Source organism: Heterodontus francisci, chromosome 32 (assembly GCF_036365525.1).
Source record: "Heterodontus francisci isolate sHetFra1 chromosome 32, sHetFra1.hap1, whole genome shotgun sequence".
Classification (NCBI taxonomy): Eukaryota; Metazoa; Chordata; class Chondrichthyes; order Heterodontiformes; family Heterodontidae; genus Heterodontus; species Heterodontus francisci.
The window spans coordinates 31,944,316-31,962,934 of record NC_090402.1 but is presented as its reverse complement, the minus strand read 5'-3'; the positions used below and the strand labels follow the sequence as shown (position 1 = coordinate 31,962,934).

Genomic DNA, 18,619 nt, shown 5'->3' with positions numbered 1-18,619 from the left:
AGTAACAAAACATTTGATATTAAAATGGTGTGTGACAGTCTGAACCTTATAAACCCTTACAACGCTAGTCACTGTTCTGCTAGATTTTAGAGAGCTCCTATTTTACAAAGCTAGGGTTCATTAAAACTCAACTGGCCAGTTAAACATCCATTCAAAATATATATAATCAACAAATGAATTTCCCTGTCTAATTGGTTTCTAGATTACTAGCAACCTTGAAAGCTTTCAAGTCATAACTATCAATATGAACAAAGACAAGTCATTCCTTTTAAGAGACCAGGCACTCCCATGTAAGCAGTCTCCATATCACAAGGCAGGAAGGAGTGCTACTAGTTCATATTTTCAAGCTAAAGTAGAGCTGGGACCATTATTTTCAATATATACTTGACCCATAGCATCAGAGCCTACTGCATTAAGGAAGAACTCAGCTCCTTTTTAACAAAATTAGAATTTAGTAATTTACTGTCAAGCATAATCTTCAGCCAAGTGTATAATAACCATTTGGTTAAAGTAGTGGAGAGCTACTGGTGCAAGAGAACAGGGGCTGATTGGACTGTCAATGCCTTTGGGAGAGCAAGACAGTGGAAAACATTTGTTGGAAAAATTGATATCAAAGAAGAAACCCCTCTTCTCCCTAAGGAAGTAGATGTTGTTCTGAGGATTGGGGCAGTGTGTTTGCTCTAATTCCAGATGATTCCGGAGCAATCTATTTTTATAAAAATAATTTTTCATCAACTGTTCCCCCTTGTCCTCTTGTCCTGCAGGCATTGAGGCCTCACTGGAAAACAGTTCTGTGGGCACTGATTGTCCTCATATACCTTTTCCAAGTGGTTATAATTTACATGCAAGCCCAGCTATTAATGTCGGCAGTTTATTCGACTGTGGGAATTGCCAAAGCTGAGCCAGATCGGGAGTGGGAACCCTGTCTAATTCTCTCTCTAACAGAGAACGGCTGAGGCTAATTATAGTGTCCTACAACCACCCAGACTGAAATCAGCAAACTCAGAGAGAAGGGATCAAATGGAGGAACTTGCTGGTCTGTTTGGCTTAGCTTTTCACCAGATAAACTTTCTGATCCATTGGGAAAGCTCTTTAAAATATGTAGGCCTTTTTAAAGTCCTGAGGATTGGTTGGTTTTTGACTCACAATGCTCTTCTATCTTCTCTTGAAGGTACTTACTCAAACTGCATTGCCACAGGCTTCAGCAGCCTTCCAGTAACTTTCCTAAGCTCATTAATAGGAAAATTGATTTTTTATGTTCTTGAGGAGGGTTCTGTAGTAAGTTGAGAAAGGTGAGATTTAATTGTGCCTGTTACTCTATAAGTTCACTTACCATTTGTAGAATAAAGCAGTTAAACAAAATTATACCTGGCTTTGTCTCAGTCAAGTGTTTCAGTTTGCCTTTGGAGAAGTGCATGTGTGAAAGATGCTCCTGAGTGTGAAATATTCTAGCCACATTCAGGAGTGACCAGCACTGCTGTCCCTGAAAGAATGGGCTAAATTTTACATAGGAGCATAATAGCAGGAGTAGGCCATTCAGCCCATCAAGCCTGCCCCACCAGTCAATACGATCATGGCCAATCATCCACTTCAATGCCTATTTCCTACACTATCCTCATATTCCTTTATGTCATTGGTATTTAGAAATCTGACAATCTCGGCTTTAAACATACTCAATGACTGAGCTTCCACAGCCTTCTGGGGCAGTGAATTCCAAAGATTCACAACTCTCTGAGTAAAGAAATTTCTCCTCACCTCCGTCCTAAGTAGCTTCCCCCTTATTTTGAAATTGTGTCCCTTGGTTCTCGACTCCCCAACCAGGGGAAACATCTTAGCTGCATCTACCCTGTCTATCCCTTTAAGTATTTTATAGCTTTCAATGAGATCACCTCTCCTTTGAAACTCTAGAGAATACAGGCCCAGTTTCCCCAATCTCTCTTCACAGGACAATCCCGCCATCCTGGGAACAAGTCTGGTGAACCTTCATTGCACTCCCTCTATGGCAATAATATCCTTCTTAAGGTAAGGGGAACAAAACTGCATGCAGCATTACCGGTGCAGTCTAACCAAGGTTCTATACAATTGAAGCAAGACTTCACTACTCCTGCACTCAAATCCTCTTGCAATAAAGGCTAACATATCATCAGCCTCCTTAATTGCTTGCTGCACCTGCATGTTAGCTTTCAGTGACTTATTGACAAGGACACCCTGGTCCCTTTGTACATCTACACTTTCTAATCTCTTACCATTTAAGAAATACTCTGCACATCTATTCCTCCTACCAAAGTGGATAACCTCACATTTTTCCACATTATATTCCATTTACCACATTCTTGCCCCCTCACCAAGTCTGTCCAAATCCCCTTGAAGCCACTTTGCATCTTCCTCACAACACACATTCCCACCTAGTTCTGTGTCATCTGTGAACTTGGAAATACTACATTTGGTCCCCACATCCAAATCATTGATATATATTGTGAACAGCTGGGGCCCAAGCACTGATCCCTGCAGTACCCCACTAGTCACAGCCTACCGACGTGAGAATGTCCCGTTTATTCCTACTCTCTGCTTTCTGTCTGTTAACCAATGCCAGTATATATTACCTCCTATCCCACGTGCTTTAATTTTGCTAACCAACCTCTTGTGGGGGACTTTATTAAAAGCCTTCTGAAAATCCAATTATACCACGTCCACTGATCCCCTTTATCAATTCTGTTAGTAACATCCTCAAAAAACTCCAACAGGTTCGTCAAACATGATTTCCCATTCATAAATCCATGTTGACTATGCCCAATCAGATCATTATTATCCAAGTATCCATTCATCACATCCTTTAGAATAGATTCTAGCATTTTCCCAATGACTGATGTAAGGCCAACAGGTCTGTAATTCCCTGTTTTCTCTCTCCCTCCCTTCTTAAATAGTGGGGCGACATTTGTGACCTTTCAATCTGCAAACACCGCTCCAGAATCTATAGAATTTTGGAAGATGATCACCAATGCATCCACTGGCTCCATAGCTATCTCTTTCAACACTCTGGGATGTCGAATCTCAGGTCCTGGGGACTTATTAACCTTCAGCCCCATTAATTTCTCCAATACAACCTTCTTACTAATACTAATTTCCTTCAATTCCTCATTCCCTCTAATCCCTTGGATCTCTAATTCTGGGAGATTTCTTGTATCTTTCACAGTGAAGACATTTAGCTTCTCTGCCATTTCTCCATTCCCCATTATAAATTCTCCTGACTCTGCCTGTAATGGACCCACATTTGTCTTAGCCAAACGTTTCCTTTTTATGTACCTATTGAAGCTTTTACAGTCTGTTTTTAGATTTTTTGCTAGCTTACATTCATATTCTATTCTCCCTTTCTTTATCAGTTTCTTTGTCCTCCTTTGCTGTATTATAAAATCCTCCCAATCCTCAGTTTTACTGCTGTTTTTGACAACTTTATAGTAAAGGCCAGTTCGGGTCTGCAAATTAAACCCAACCTGAGCCTGACAGATCCACATCCGACCCCGAACCCCACCCGGCCAGGGCCCTTCCATTTTTTCCCGCGCCCGACCCAATGATCAGTTAACTTACCTTCCATTTTTCACGTTGTTGCTTAAAATAACTGCAACAAAACCACCTTTCAAGCCCAAAAAGTAAATTAACAGTGGAGCCACTTACCTCGGGTTGCGATGGAGCATGTCCGACCCGGCCCGATTCGATCCGAGCCTGAATGCCGGACCTGGAAGTGCAACCCGACCCAACCCGAACCTGACACATGTCATCTTTACTTTATAGGCCTTTTCTTTTAATCTTATACAATCCTTAACTTACTTTGTTATCCACGGTTGACTGCCTTTACTTTTGGGTTTTTGTGCCTTGAATGAATGAATAGTTACTGTAAATTATGTAATATTCCTTTAAAGACTATCCATTGCCTATGTACTGTCATACCTTTTAATGTATTTTCCCAATCAACCTCAGCCAATTTGCCCCCATACCTTCAAAATTTCCTTTGTTCAAATTTAACATGCTGGCTTCAGATTGTACCACCTCAACTTCAAACCTAATGTAAAATTCTATAATTTTCACAAACCATCCTGCTCACAATGGCGGGGGTCCCAGCAGTGGGTCAGGAACCTGTTTGTCAGAGAGGTGGGTCTTGCCATGGCTGTTTAACTCAGCCACAGCATCAACATCCCGCTTTCAGGTTTCCCAGCCTATAACAGAGAGTGGGGGTGTGATGACAACCCACACCTGTCAATGGACGGACTTCTACTCAAATTAACCCCAGCAGGAGTCAGAATAGCTGCATCCCACATTGATTCCAGAAGCTGCAGAAACCAGAAGAATGGAAGCGTAGCATGGGAAAGCTGCCCCACCCCCAGGATCTCTGACCTTTCCCCAGAGGTCCTGCTGCGGGCAGTGAGGGCCCACAGAGAAGTGCTGCTCCCTGTGGTTGGGAGGAGGAGTACAGCCAGCCTCACAGGCATGGCTGGGTCAGCAGCAGGAGTCTGGTCCCTTTAACCTGGATACAGTGTTGCAAGAGGTACAATAAGCTCATGAGGGCAGGACAGGTGAGTGTCATCCCATTTTCAGGTGCCAACCCCAACAGGCTGACTTCCCCAGCATTCGCCTACACAGTACTCCTCATTCCACTCATTCCTCTCTCTCTCGAGGCACCTCCTCACATCCCCATCTCAGCAGCCAATACTGACACTCAAATTCATCTTGCCATCTCACTCCCATCCCTCACAGTCACCCTTCACAAATGGTTTCCCTTCCATCCTCTCTCAACATTCCATTTCTCACACTCATAACTCTCTGCTCTCTCTCCTTGCAGAAGAGAGCACACAACTCCAGAAAGAGGCACAAAACTGAGGGTGGCCCTCCACTGACAGAAACTGTGACTGCTGTGGAGGAGGAGACCTTGGAGATCAGCAGGGTGGCAGAGTCGAGGGCCACTGACGATCGAGAGATGAGGTCTCCCAGATAACTGGTGACAGAATTAGAAATCACACCGCCTCTTGGCACATAACAACCGTTCATGTGAAATTTCTGTCACCACTAACTGAAATGTGGACTTCTGCACAATGCTGATTTTTGACCCTTTTCCCACATCAGTTCAAATTCATGTCTTTCATCTCCCAGAGATCATTCGAGTATGACGCAGGAGCTGGAGGAGGCCAAAGGGCACTCTGAGGAAGCACCCGAACACAGTTCATGCACTTTATTTCAGGTCTCCATTGTACTGCCATCTTCGTTGTTTCCTCATACCTTCCAAATGGACATTAGCATTCAGGAGAATGGTGTGACCAGACTGAATGGGATAGAGGGATTTCTGACTGTGGGAATGATTTGTCTTGGAGGGGAGCAAGGGGCAGTGGGTTCAGCATTGTTTTGCCATAAGGTTTTACACACTCAGGTTATCAGAATCGTGCCTCGATGAGTCCATTGCAGGCTTCTCTGGCAGCCAGGTGAGCGGCTGCAAACACCTTGGCCACATCAGGCTCCTTCTCACTCTGCCTCCTCCTTCTCTGAGGATGCAGAGTGGTCCTCACTTTCCTCCTCCTGCAGCTCCAGTCCTCTCTGTAGGGTGATGTTATGCAAGGCACAGCTGACCACTACCATACTGGACTCTTGGTGTTGCAACCAACTTGGTGTTGTAGCCCTGGTCTCCAAGGAACCACACTTTTTGGAGGTGCAAAGACCTGTGGGAGAAGTGACTGTTGCAGAATGAAGACAGCATGAGAGCTTCCAGGATATGTTGCACAGACATCCATCAAAACTTTCCGGTGGTCACAGTCCAACTGATGGAGTGAAATCTCTTCCAGTTGACAAAACCTGCTGGTTGATCTGAGGGTGCCTTGATTGCCACACGTGTGCAGTCTATGACTCCCTGTACCTATGAGGATCCAGCTACTGCAGCAAAAATGAGAGCTCTTTGTATCTGACTGCCCTCCTCTGTATCAAAGTGGACGTAGGTGGCAGCCCTGGCAACCACAGCATCACTCACCTGGGAGATGCACTTGTGGGTAGCAGATTGTGAAACCATCCAGGTGTCACCAGCAGATCCCTGGAAGCCAGAGGTGAAATTCAGGACTGTGGTGACCTTGACGGCCACTGGTAATGCGTGCCCACTTGGCCCATTGGGAATGAGGTCTTGTTCCAGGAGGCTGCAGATGTGAGCAGCAAGCTGCCACGAAAGTCTGAGCCTTCAGAGGCACTGTTGCTCTGTCATGTCGAGAAAGCTGATCCTCTGTCTGTCAACCCTATGCTGGGGTATCGCCTCCTTCAAGCTGGACCTCTGTGTCCCTTCTCTCTGTCCTGTGGTGTGGCATGTGACTGAGGAGAAGACAACTACTGTTGATGTTGGTGGTTCTCCTGCTGCTCCTACTGCTGCTGGTTGCTGTTGTTGTTCCTCTTGTTCCTCATCAGAGATTCAAAATAGAGCTGCTCCCATGCTGCTGTTAAGGCTGGCAGCAGGGAAGTGCAGACCAAAGTCAACAAAGTCCAAGCTAGGTGAAATGACTTCAAAAAAGTTGGAAATCACCTGTAAAGCAGTGGAAGCACATTCTCAGAACAAGTGATGTGAGCACAAGCCTTTCACATCGGCAGGGAAGCAGCTGCAAAGTTTCACTATTCCAAGGCTTTCCAGCCTGTCAATTTGACAGAGCAATGAACCCCCGCTGTGTTCTTCGCTTGTTGACCCTGGTGAGTTTCACACAGCCCGGGAAACCTGTGCGCTGGCTGTTAAAGCCAGAATGCAGGATAACAGTCTAAATTAATTGCCTCTGAGCATATCTAAGTTAGAGACCTGATATCTCCACAGGCGTTTCTCATGTGCCTCCAAACGAACCCTGGTAAAAACCGACAGGGAGTGGAATCATGTCAGGCTTCTGATTATGCCAGCATTTTTCTTGGATTTAACCCTCATCCCCCCTGCTGCACTTGAACCCACTCCCCCTTGCCAGTTAAAATTCTGCCCATTATCTAAGACCTTGCAATAAGTACAGCTACAGATCTGTTAATGGAGAACAGTCCTTGAGTTTTGTATCAAAACGGTAACAAGGATTGAGTTAATCAAAATGGTTCCTGTCCTTCCAGAAACTGACAAATCAGTGAGTTATAGAGGGGAAAAAGAAAACCAACCAGGTTGCCTTTTCCTGAACACTCTCCAATAACCCAGTTGGGAATGATACATGTGTCAGTTAAGTAAGGAAGATGTTAGGCTTACCTCTGATACTCCGAATCCCCAAAGAATCATCACAATCGTGGAGTTTTTAATTGTTAATGTAACTCATTCTGATGCTGTAGACATTCATTCAAAGATACAGAAAATACACTGTAGGTTTCAGTGAGAGGAACTAAAAAAACAAATTGTTTAGAAAGTTGACATAAAACACCAGAAATGCTTTGGGCCTGCTCTGCCTACAACTAGATTTTAGGCATAAATACAGGAAATTCACATTCTCTGGTCTTTTGCATGGGGTGGGGCTATGTGAATGAATGGCTGAGAGTTTTGAAAGTGGTTTCACTGAATCAGTATAAAAGATTGAGATAATTCGATTTGGGGCATAAGTCAGTTGTGTGTGAATTTCTTCACTATTTTGCATTGAAAACCAGCACACCTTACACCACTGTTTCTTTGCAAGTTTTCATTAAATTCACCTTAATCCCAGTCTCAGAACAGCACTTCAGATTTGCACCAGCCTACAATTTTTAGTACCCAAGTAAGGGACACACACATTCACTCTCGTAAGCAGCAGCACTCCATGCCCAGTTGTTTAATCTGTGTCCATAGTTCCTCAATGAGGTGAATACGTTTCCCAAGTTTGTTCTGCCACAGGAGGCGTTTCCCTTTACAAAAAATTCCCCCCAACCTGAACAGCCCACTGCCCTGTGTTCGACCACAATCACTTTGTTCATCTCCAACATCAGGGGTAACACCACCTCTGACATTTACTGGCTGATGGATGACCACCAAATTTAACTTAATAAAACTCGCTGAGACCCAGAATATAAAACAGACAAAGATACAGGTGGATCCACGGAAAAATTTAAATACAAATACGATAATGAAGTAAAAAAGACTTGCATTTATCTCGTGCTTTCTCACAGCCATCGATCGTCTCAAAGTGCTGTACTGCCAATGAAGTACTTTTGAAGTGTAGTCACTGTTGTAATGCAGGAAACTGGGCAGCCAATTTTGCACACAGCAAACTCCACAAACGGCAATGTGATATTGACCAGATAATCTGTTTTTGTGATGTTGATTGAGGGATAAATATTGGCCAGGATGTTGGGGATAACGCCCCTGCTCTTCTTCAAAATAATACCATCGGTTCTTTTACATCCACCAGAACAGGCAGATGAGGCCACAGTTTAATGTCTCATCTGAAAGACGGCACCTTCAACAGAGCAGCACTCCCTTAGTACTGCACTGGAGTATCAGCCTTGATTTTTGTGCTCCAGTGGAAAAAGCTTACTGATGCTTAATTGTTATAAGTGACACTTTTGTATTTGATGCCTATTGTTAGTGCCATTTGCCCAGTATAGGTGGCAGCCCCTGATGAGCGTGGATGGTGTAAGTGGTGGGGATTGTAACAGCAAAACTCCACATCTGGCCAATGGGGAAATCAAAAGATATTATCAGGATGAAGTGAATATTTAATTTATCTTCTAAAAATTCTTTGTGCTCACTTACTTATTTCTAGTTCCGATTTATGTTGTGGGAACAATTTTGAGCCACTGCGACCTGCTGAAGATTTGTTCCAAACCGGGCCATCCATCTTTTCCAGATGCTCCTCTGCGTGTTTCCTTCAAAAAGAAAATCAGAATGTTATCTGAAGGAAGATTACTTTGTAGTTTGAGATACAACATATCCGTTATTCAAATAATATGACAGACTGTGGCATAAGAATGTGGTTCCTTTATAGATGTGGAGAAAGAGGACATGAAACTTGAGTCCAATGATACAGCAGAGTCTTTTGGGATGTGTCTATTGAAACATCATTTCCAATAAAAATGGTTTTTACTCCTAACCAGTAAGCCCAAATAAACACTAACTCCTAACTCTAAACTGTACAATGTCAATGCAGGGTCAGCTGTAGTGTTAATAATCATTGCAATGCTATCAGTAATGCAGGCAGGCCACACTATCAATAATCACTTGGAATCTTTTGATTCAGTTAGCTCAATTAACATTTAAATATATCTCATTATCATCACCTTTTTAGAAATTTGGCAATAATAATTTAAGATTCTTTTGCAAAAATCTCCAGAAATCAGCCACAAATTCATTTTAGGCAGTAGCTTTCAACTGGTCTCAACAGGAGTAATAGCAAAAAAAAAATCAAATGAATGATTGTTCAAAATTTTCCATTAAGCTGCAAGGGTGCCACAAAATCTCCGCTGGGACTTATAAACTTACTTCCCACCACAATAATACTGAGAAAACTAAAACTAAAGAGAGTTAGCAAACATATTTGAATAAAACTGATGCAATTTGACTGGTAAAATGCAGTAAAGATAGGAAAGGACTTGAATTTAGGAAGCGCCGTTTACAACCTCAAGACATTCCAAAGTGCTTCACGACCAATGAAGTATTTCAAAACATAATGTCATGAAATGGGGCAGCCAATCTGTGCACAGCACAGTCCCACGAACAGCAATGAGATAAATGACCAGATTATCAGTTTTTTGTGGTGGTGTTTGAAAGATAAATACTGCCCAGGATACCAGGAGAAATACCCTGCTCTTCTTTGAAGAGTGCCATGGACTCTTTGATGTTCACCTCAGAGAGCAAATGCTTTCACCTCATGGTACATTTGTTTCTCAATTTCTATCATCTCTATTAAAATGGGTGTATTGGGTTAGCTATGAGAAACAAAGCGCTTGTGTTTCGTAGCATTATTTAGTAATTTCAAGTATATACCTTGCTGACTTTCTTGGAGAATGCTGGTGAACAAGATGGCCATGAGGTCTGGGCCTCACTGGTGACGGATTCTCTTCAGAATCTCCTTGAGGCTTATGCAGTGTCTCCTCCAAACGCTGTTTTAGTTGGGAAACCTCTATTTGCAATGCCTGAATCACCTCACTGCAAACACAATGTCAAATTCAAATGGTTAAAGGCTCAAGGAAAACATTAAATTGACGTGGATCAGGTCAATTTATTCACAAAGTAATTGTAATTCAGAAATTAACTCGGGGAAATTGATACCTTTTGGTTAATTGGCTGGACCAACAGAGTATTCAGGCAGCAGCTAGTTAAATTACAAATCCATTCCAAATGTCACATTGAACATTAGGCATCCTAGGCCAGAGTTTATGCAGGGAAGGCACACCTGCTCCTTGTGCCACTTTCCAATCATTCATTAATTCCTGATTGGATTCTTTTTTTGTCCCACAGAAGTGCTATTTATATATATCAACATGCAATGAGATTCTTATCAATACTCACTCTCTAGCTGAGTGAATGCTCAAAGGGCTGGAACGGTAACGGACTTTAGGATGGAAAGTTAAAGGTGATGATGTTAGAGATGAGCGACGACACCTCTGCTTGGCATAGGCACTGAGGCCGTTTTGAACATCAGGTTCTGACTCAGTGCGACCTTAAATAAAGTGACAAATCTTCTCAGATTCATTTTATTTCACAAAAGGCAGGACCTTCAGAATACATTAAAAATGACCATTGCAATATTGACTATATATCTGAGAAAAATGCAATTTCAATTTCTTTCTATTCTACCATACAATGTACTTCAACACAAACGTCATAACAAGATCCTTTTTGCACCAGCTTGTATTATTCATTTCCTCTGCCAGTCATCTTTAGGTCTTCTCTGGGCAAGATCATCAATTTATGTGAAACTTTGGGCAGTTTTCCGCTGGCACACTGACGCACAAGCAACTGGGGTGAGACCATCTTAAATTTGTTTCACTTAGGTCACTTATGCGGGAGACAGAAAGATAGAGATTGAGATATTGGTCCAGAGAGAGATGTGGAAATGCGAGATTTTCATGAATTCGGATTGAACTTGAACCCAGGTTTCAATGTTGAAAGGCCAATAACCCATTGGTGTCGCCCATATTTTTGGGCTGCCTAGAAGTTGAAGGTATACTTGATTCTTCATGGCTGGCCAGTACAGCTGCTCACTTTGCCTGCATTGCAGAACCCAATCATTTTAATTGGCTCCCTACAACTTTTCCATTCTCTAAGGTGTACACTAATTCCCCAAATGACAGCAGAGGCCCCAGACTCCTGATGCTCTTAGATCAGGTATCAGAAGGTCTACAAAGGTAGAATAGATCAACTAGCCCTTTCCTTGTCCTTCCTTTGGTAAAGCACCCCACCTTTGCTTCATAGCATCGAGAAGGCCTGCATGAAGTAGAGGTCACAATAAATGTCAAAGAACAAGGGCTTGATTTTCAATATGGGGTCGGGAACCTGGGGCCTGGCTCATTTCTGGGTCATGACCCCACAACGCTATTTTGAAATGAAAAACTACTAATTGGCCCACAGGTTGAACTTGACGCTCAATTAGTGGGTGCCGGGCACTGCATGGACGTAGGAGCTGGCTCTACACTAGAATGCTCAGAGGCAGACAGCAGCCATGACAGGGCTTGCTGTTGCCTTACAGAATGGAACAGGCAGGTGATCAAAGGGCCAGCAGCATCGCTGTGCCTACATGGCCAAACGGAAGGTACTTGACCTGCTCTTTTTGAATGACCCTTTATTTTCCACTCACTGTTACTCATCAGCAATAGCACATTATGGCTTCCCGCAGTGCTCCAGACAAGTGAACACTTCACGGGCCCTGACACTGTGTTCTCCCTGTCCCTGGTGATCGACAATTTCAAACTGCTCCTCAGGAGCCTTTTGATGAGCTCAGCAATGAGCTCAACTATCACTTAACTGGAGGCATCCAGTTCCCCCGCGCCTCCCCCCACCTTCTCCTGCTCTCCCTTTGAAAATCGCTTCATGTTCCAGAGGCATCAGATCCAGCGACACCTTCCAGGAATGTGATTTTCGATGCATGTCCGCATCCATGCTTAACCCCAAGGCCAATTGAAAATGCAGCCCCAAGGGTCAAAACCTGTATCCCGCCACTTTGTGAAGCCCACCAGCCCAGTGACTGGTTGCACTACATCAACTCACTTTGTTACAAATTCTAAAAATGGTCTACTTACTAATAAAGGTCTCCTGTTCAAACTCACTCATCACGCTACCTGCCCACTGCTGAGGTGAGCTAGTACGGGAAGGATCTGCTCGCACAACACTGTCCCGCCTCAATATGTTGAGTTTTACTGCTGTAGGCTGTTCATATTCAGTCATGCCTCTCTGATGAGGCTCCTGAGACATCAAGGCTCGTTTCGCACGTGTATCATCCCGTGTAGGTGATTTTACTAAAGTTTCCCTTTGGCTTAGACATCTGTGATAGGAAAAAAGTAAAGATTGAAACTCAACTACTTTTCAGATGTCTGTTGTCCTCTCAGTTTATTTGAGTGAATTTGGGGACTTACGTCAGTGACTTCTCATTATTCTAGGTAAAAAAGATCCAGTGCTCCAGAGAAAGTTATGAGAATCACTGTACTGACAATTGTACTGAACACTGGTGAACAAGAGTTGCAATCTGCTATTGCCAAACTAACAGCACCAAGCACTTCCAGCTCAGGCATTACACAGGATAGTGGAAGTGCATCTGCTCCCACCACCCGTGCAATGGATCTGGACCAATCTCAAGGGAGTGTTCCCTGCTATTCCACCATGGTATCCAGCCATAACCTTCAGCTGCTCAGTTTAAATTTATTCACTTTGGAAAATTTCACAGAGACCAATGCCACTTGGACTTTTAAAAAAAAAAAATATTTTGAACTCTTTATAAGTACAAGAAACGTCATCACCTGGACTAGATGTCAACTTAGTTCCTTACAGCTGAAGGCAAATGATGGAGACCAGTTAATTACCTGGCTGTGCTGCCTAGCTACCACATCCCAGTTATCCATCTCTTTAAATTATGCTGAGGATTGTTTCACACTTCTTCTAGAAATTAGAGTTTTTTCTCTCTCTCGTTAGATTTCACAGCCACCTCTCCAGCCAGAGACAAGTGGGAACAAAGGCAGAGGAGTGTGTGTGTTACAATTTATGCTATGTCTACTGAGCGCACAAAAAAGCTGATTTAATTCTGAGATTTAGATTTTTTTTTAGATTTAGATATACACAGCACTGAAACAGGCCCTTCGGCCCACCCATTTATACTAATCCTACACTAATCCCATATTTCTACCACATCCTCACCTGTCCCTATTTCCCTTCACGTAATAAGGATCAAAATGGTTTCTATTGATAAATGTGTCACATCATATATAATAGATGCAAATAAATAAAACACCACATCCTGTGCCACTTTCATTCTGTTGGATACATTTCATACAGCTAATCAGTTATTCCATGCCAGCCTCACTGTGTAGATTAAAGAGACAAGCATTGAGGTGGTTTGCCCTTTTCCTTAGTTGCGATTCATATTGGGTGTCTGCAATTAAATTCACAAAAGTGATCATTTTACTTCAGCAATAGCAACAGGATGCATTTGTATAGCACCCTTAATGTAACAAAACATACAAACGTGCTTCAGAGAGGGGTTGCTCAGGTAGTGATTAGGCACAGTGAGAATTTCAGCATAGGTGAACAAAAATGTAGATTTTGAGGAGGATACTAATTCAGCGAGGTGGAGGGGAATTCCAAAGAGTGTTGACAGGGTTATAACCACTGTAGTGTTATTAATGTTGGTTGGATTTCTTTCTCCAGGTTTATAAAAAATAGACCCACGATAATGTTTCTGTCTTCACTGGTCAATACAATGGCATCACCTACATGAGCAGGCCATTCTGCTAATTCCATTGCCTGGGCCCACATTGGTTCTGTGGAACACCTTCCCTCTCCCCAGCATGTTATCACACAGACTGAACTATACAAAGGATGGCGCAGCAAGTATGATGTATACATTTTAAAGAATATACTAAAAGAAACTAAACCAGTCAAGTATACAGAATTGAAATTGATGTCTACATGATCTTCTTTGCCAACTTGTGGTTTTATCAGCTTTACTGTGATTGTGCTCTAAGTATTTTGAGGATTAATTCATGAAATCATGAGCTATATCCAGACATTAAAAAAACCCTGTTGGTCTCTCTCCACAGATGCTGACTGACCTGCTGAGTATTTCCAGCATTTTCCGTTTACATTTCAGATTTCTAGCATCTGCAGTATTTTATCTTTTGTATAAGTTGCAAAGTCTGTCAGCCAGCTTTCTCAGATAATCTGACAGAGATGTTGCACACAATCTGAATGTTGGCACTTAGCAGAAAACTGCACTTTGAATGCGTTTATTTCCATTATGAAAACTGAATGCGTTGATAACAAGATAAGATAGGTTTCCTTCAATGCAATAGATGCAGTAACATAATCATAAAAGCAAAATACAAGATGCAAGATGCAATAACATGTTGCTTCCATTCAGGCACCCAAACCCCGTCCCATTTCAAATGCTCATTTTTTCAAGAATGAAGTTGGACCTGCCTTTCATAACTTAAATTCATAAAGCTCAGACCCAGGCTGACTCCAGTCCCAAAACGCTCCACCATCCACAGCCTCAGCCCTGGGTCTGAACTGGTTGCCTTTGCCTTGGTTAGAGAGCGAGCTCATTGGCAGAACCTTATAGCCAGTTTGTCTTTTTTAGCTGGTTATATTAGCTACTTCAAATGTTGCTCATCAGTTGCAAAGGATAAGAGAACTTTTGGTCAGCAAATCAGAGCAAGAAGCCCATCCTGACCAAGCACAAATAGCACTGAGGTGGGCCTGGTACATGGAAGACTTCAATATCTTGCTGGTAAAGAATGGCAGAAACTCAGAGGAAATGTGGTATTACAGAGAAGAAGCTTTAAAACTATTACCAATGGAAGATCCTCAACAACAAAACTTGTCCGTGCTGACAAATCTAAAACCAATGTCATGAGTCCACTCAGATATTTTACACCAACAACAGCTAATTGTATTTCTATAGTGCCTTTAACACATTAAAATGTCCCAAGGCACTTCGCAGAGGCATTATAAAACAAAATATGTCATCAAGCCACATAAAGAGATATTAGGACAGAAGACCAAAAGCTTGGCCAAAGAGGTAGGTTTTAAGGAGTGTCTTACAGGAGGAAAGTGAGGTAGAGAGGTGACGAGGTTTAGGGAGGAAATTCCAGAGCTTAGGGCCTTAGCACCTGAAGGCAGGACCACCAATGGTGGAGTGATTAAAATGGGGGATTTGCAAGAGGCCAGAATTAGTGGAGCAGAGATATCTCGGAGGACTGTGGGGCTGAAGGATGTTTCAGAGATAGGGAGGGGCGAGGCCATTAGGGATTTGAAAACAAGCTGAGAATTTTAAAATCGTGGCGTTGCTTAATTGGGAGCCAATGTAGGTCAGCGAGCACAGGGGCAATGGGTGAATGGGACTTTGTGTGAGTTAGGACATGGGCAGCAAAGTTTTGGATGACGTCAAGTTCATGCAGGGTAGAATGTGGTAGTCTGAAGTGCTTTACAGTGGTCGAGTCTGGAGGTAACAAATGAGGGTTTCAGCAGCAGATAAGCTGAGGCAGGGAATGAGTTAGGTGATGTTATGGAGGTGGAAATAGGCAGAGTTAGTGATGCTGCAGAAATGTGGTTGGAAGCCCATCTCGGGGTCAAATATGACACCAAGGTTTCGAACAGTCTGATTCAGCCCCACACAGTTGCCAGAGAAAGGGATGGAGTCGGTGACTATCGCTGGGATTTTACCCTTGGCGGACGGGAACCGTCCACTGACTGAAAACCCGGTGGCGAGCCCGCTTCCGCCTGGCGTGAGGATCCGACCCGTGTTTTGAGGGTCCCCGACCTTTAACTGTTCTGAGGCGGAACTTCCACCCGCTTGAGGCAGTACGTCCCGCCTAATAGAGCTGCCGGCCAATCAGCGGACCGGCAGCTCTCTGTCCCAGCAGCGCCACTGGGAGCGGTGGTGACGGCTGGGACTGCAACCCAGCTTCGTGAGGAAGATGTCGGAGAACCCGAGAACGCAGGTAAGTTTTTGTTGCCTCGCCAGGGGTGATCGGTCAGGCCCAAGGGTGGTCAATTGGGGGGACGGGCGTGATGGGTGTTGGGGTGGTTGAGGCAGCGGAAGCTTCCCTCGGTCGGGTACAGGGTGCCCGATCATGAGGATCCCCCCCGCCCCAGGCCATCAGAGAGCCGCCTGCTTTTAACATCCGGCTTTTCTCGGGCCTGGGACGCCAGCCTGCCAACAGTAAAATCCCCATGGTGGCAGGCGGAGGCCTTTAAGTGGCCACTTAATGGCCTTAATTGGCCTGGGGCGGGTGGGCCATTTTTAGATGCTGCCGCCCTGCATAAAGTGGCAGTGGAGGCGGGAGCAGGTCGGGAAGGGCCCCCCAAGCCTCCCACTCCATTTTACACAACCCCCATCCCCACCACCTTCCTGCTGTTTGGGAGGGTGTAAAGTTCTGGCCTGTGGAACAGAGTTAGTGGCAGGGACTGAAGACGGTGGCTTCTGTCTTCTGGATATTTAGTATTTATTTCAATTAGTATATTGTCATATACATTAATATATTCATATGGATTGAAGATAACAGACTGAGATCAGTTTGACATCTACACATAACATGAAAGAAAGTCCATGCGCCTGTCTACAACATTTCACTCTGCACAGCAATTGAAACATTTATTTTGGTACCTGTTCTGGAGGGGTTGGTGCTCTGGAGTCTGAATTGCTGGTGTGAGCCTGCTGCTCTCGGAACCCACAAACCCACTGTCTGTCTCTGGAGAAACAATGCGTTCCTGAAAAAGCAGAATACACTCATTAATACTGTCAGCTAGGCAAAGATCCTTTATCGGCCAAAACATTTCCTTAACTGAGTCCTAGAAGATACAATAAAGGTGCCCAGCGATTTATGTAGAGTGAGGAAAGGAGAATCCAGCAACTCTTTACCCCTGTCATTGATGGCCTGGCACAGGTCTCTGTTATTAAGGAATATAGGGCCAGGAGCTCTCCCTTCCCATCCCCATCACCGAATATTCCTCCCTTCAGTACTGGAAGCGATGGATATTGAAAAAAGGTTTAAAGTTACTTATAATACAATCTTAAATTCAACAATTATACAGTTATATAGTTCCACCCTTCTTATAACATCAGTAAATAACCACATCTTAACTATCATAAAAGCAAACACTTCAATGATGAACACACACACACACACACACACACAAATAATTTCTTTCTGAATGAGATATCTGACACCAACTTTGGTGGCAACCAGTTTCACATCATCATCCTCAATCTTCTCTTTTAAAACTCCTTTAAAACGTATCTCTCTGACCAAGCTGTTACCCACCCCTCCTGACATCTCCTTCTTTGGTTCAACGGTAACTTTAATCTGATTATGCTTTGTAAATGCTCTGAGATGTTTTTCTACATTAAAGGTGTTACATAAATACGCTAATTGTTGTTATCCATGACCTGGTGGTAGTGATCAAAGCCAATATCACTTTGTCTCGAAGTCAGTTATTACCAAGAATTACATTGAACATACAGCACAGAATCAGGCCATTCAGCCCAACCAGTCCATGCTAGCATTTATGCTCCAATCCAGCATCCTCACATTCCTCCTTATCTAACTCTATCAGCATAACCCTCTATTCTTTTTAACAACGTGACTCCTGACAATGCAGAGGGATTGCGGGCGTCATCAGTGCCAGTATGAATGCACGCATGCACACACATGACATCACCACGGAATGATCACCCCTCAATAGCCATCTCCATTCACCCAAACAGTACCACACTCCCTCCCACCATCCCTGCTTCAATCGCCGCTTCAGCCTGCTCCACCGCTCACTCCCTGCCATGCTGCTGCATTCCCTCAGCCACTCGCTACCCCCCCCCGCTCCCGCCCTACCGGCTGCTCGCTCCCGCCCTCGCCATTTCCTCTCCTCACCCCCCCCCACCACCACCAGCCGCTTCCCCCTTCGGCCGCCACTTCCCCCCCTCAGCCACCCACTCCAAGCCTCACCGCTGCTCCCCCCTCCCCTTGGCCAATCATTCCCCGCTGCGCTGCCCAAAGAAGCAAGGTGGGCCGCGAGGGGTGACGTGGGAGCAAGTGGCCGAGAGGAGGAAAGTGGCGCAGCCTGGACCAAGTGGCCGGGGCGGGGGAGGAAGCAGTGAGCGATAGGTGAGAAGACAGGCGCAGGAGGGAGCGGTGAAGGGAAGTGCGATGGCAGGAGGGAGCAGGGAATTGTTGGGGGTGGGATAGAAGCGGCGATGGCAACCATTGATGGGCTTTTCGGGTTAAATTTGTTTTTTGTGATAAATTGAGTAGCGCCATCTTTATAACTGGCAGCTGCCTGAGGCATCGCAAACAGTGATGTTTCAGTGGATGAGGCTGCATTTGCGCATGTGCTAATACTGTGCCACCTAGTGGCTGCATTGTCAGCAAATGCAGCCTCTTTTTACTGGCAACGTTGCTCTCCTTACATACATTTTTGCCATGTTACCAGAGGGCCAATTTGTGGGGAGGTGAGGATTGTGATGGTACT

At 44.2% G+C, this 18,619-nt stretch overlaps 1 protein-coding gene across 6 annotated transcripts in view; it reads right to left on the bottom strand.

Annotated features, from left to right (window-relative positions):
- Positions 1-18,619, bottom strand: part of akna (AT-hook transcription factor) — a 207,652-nt gene that overhangs the window by 27,162 nt on the left and 161,871 nt on the right. For all 6 annotated transcript variants that reach the window (XM_068012641.1, XM_068012643.1, XM_068012642.1 and 3 more), the window contains 5 exons: positions 16,761-16,864; positions 12,184-12,425; positions 10,454-10,604; positions 9,929-10,090; positions 8,699-8,811 (listed from right to left, as the gene is read on the bottom strand). In XM_068012641.1, coding sequence (XP_067868742.1) covers positions 8,699-8,811; positions 9,929-10,090; positions 10,454-10,604; positions 12,184-12,425; positions 16,761-16,864 — 772 coding nt within the window. The remainder of the gene's footprint in view (positions 1-8,698; positions 8,812-9,928; positions 10,091-10,453; positions 10,605-12,183; positions 12,426-16,760; positions 16,865-18,619) is intronic.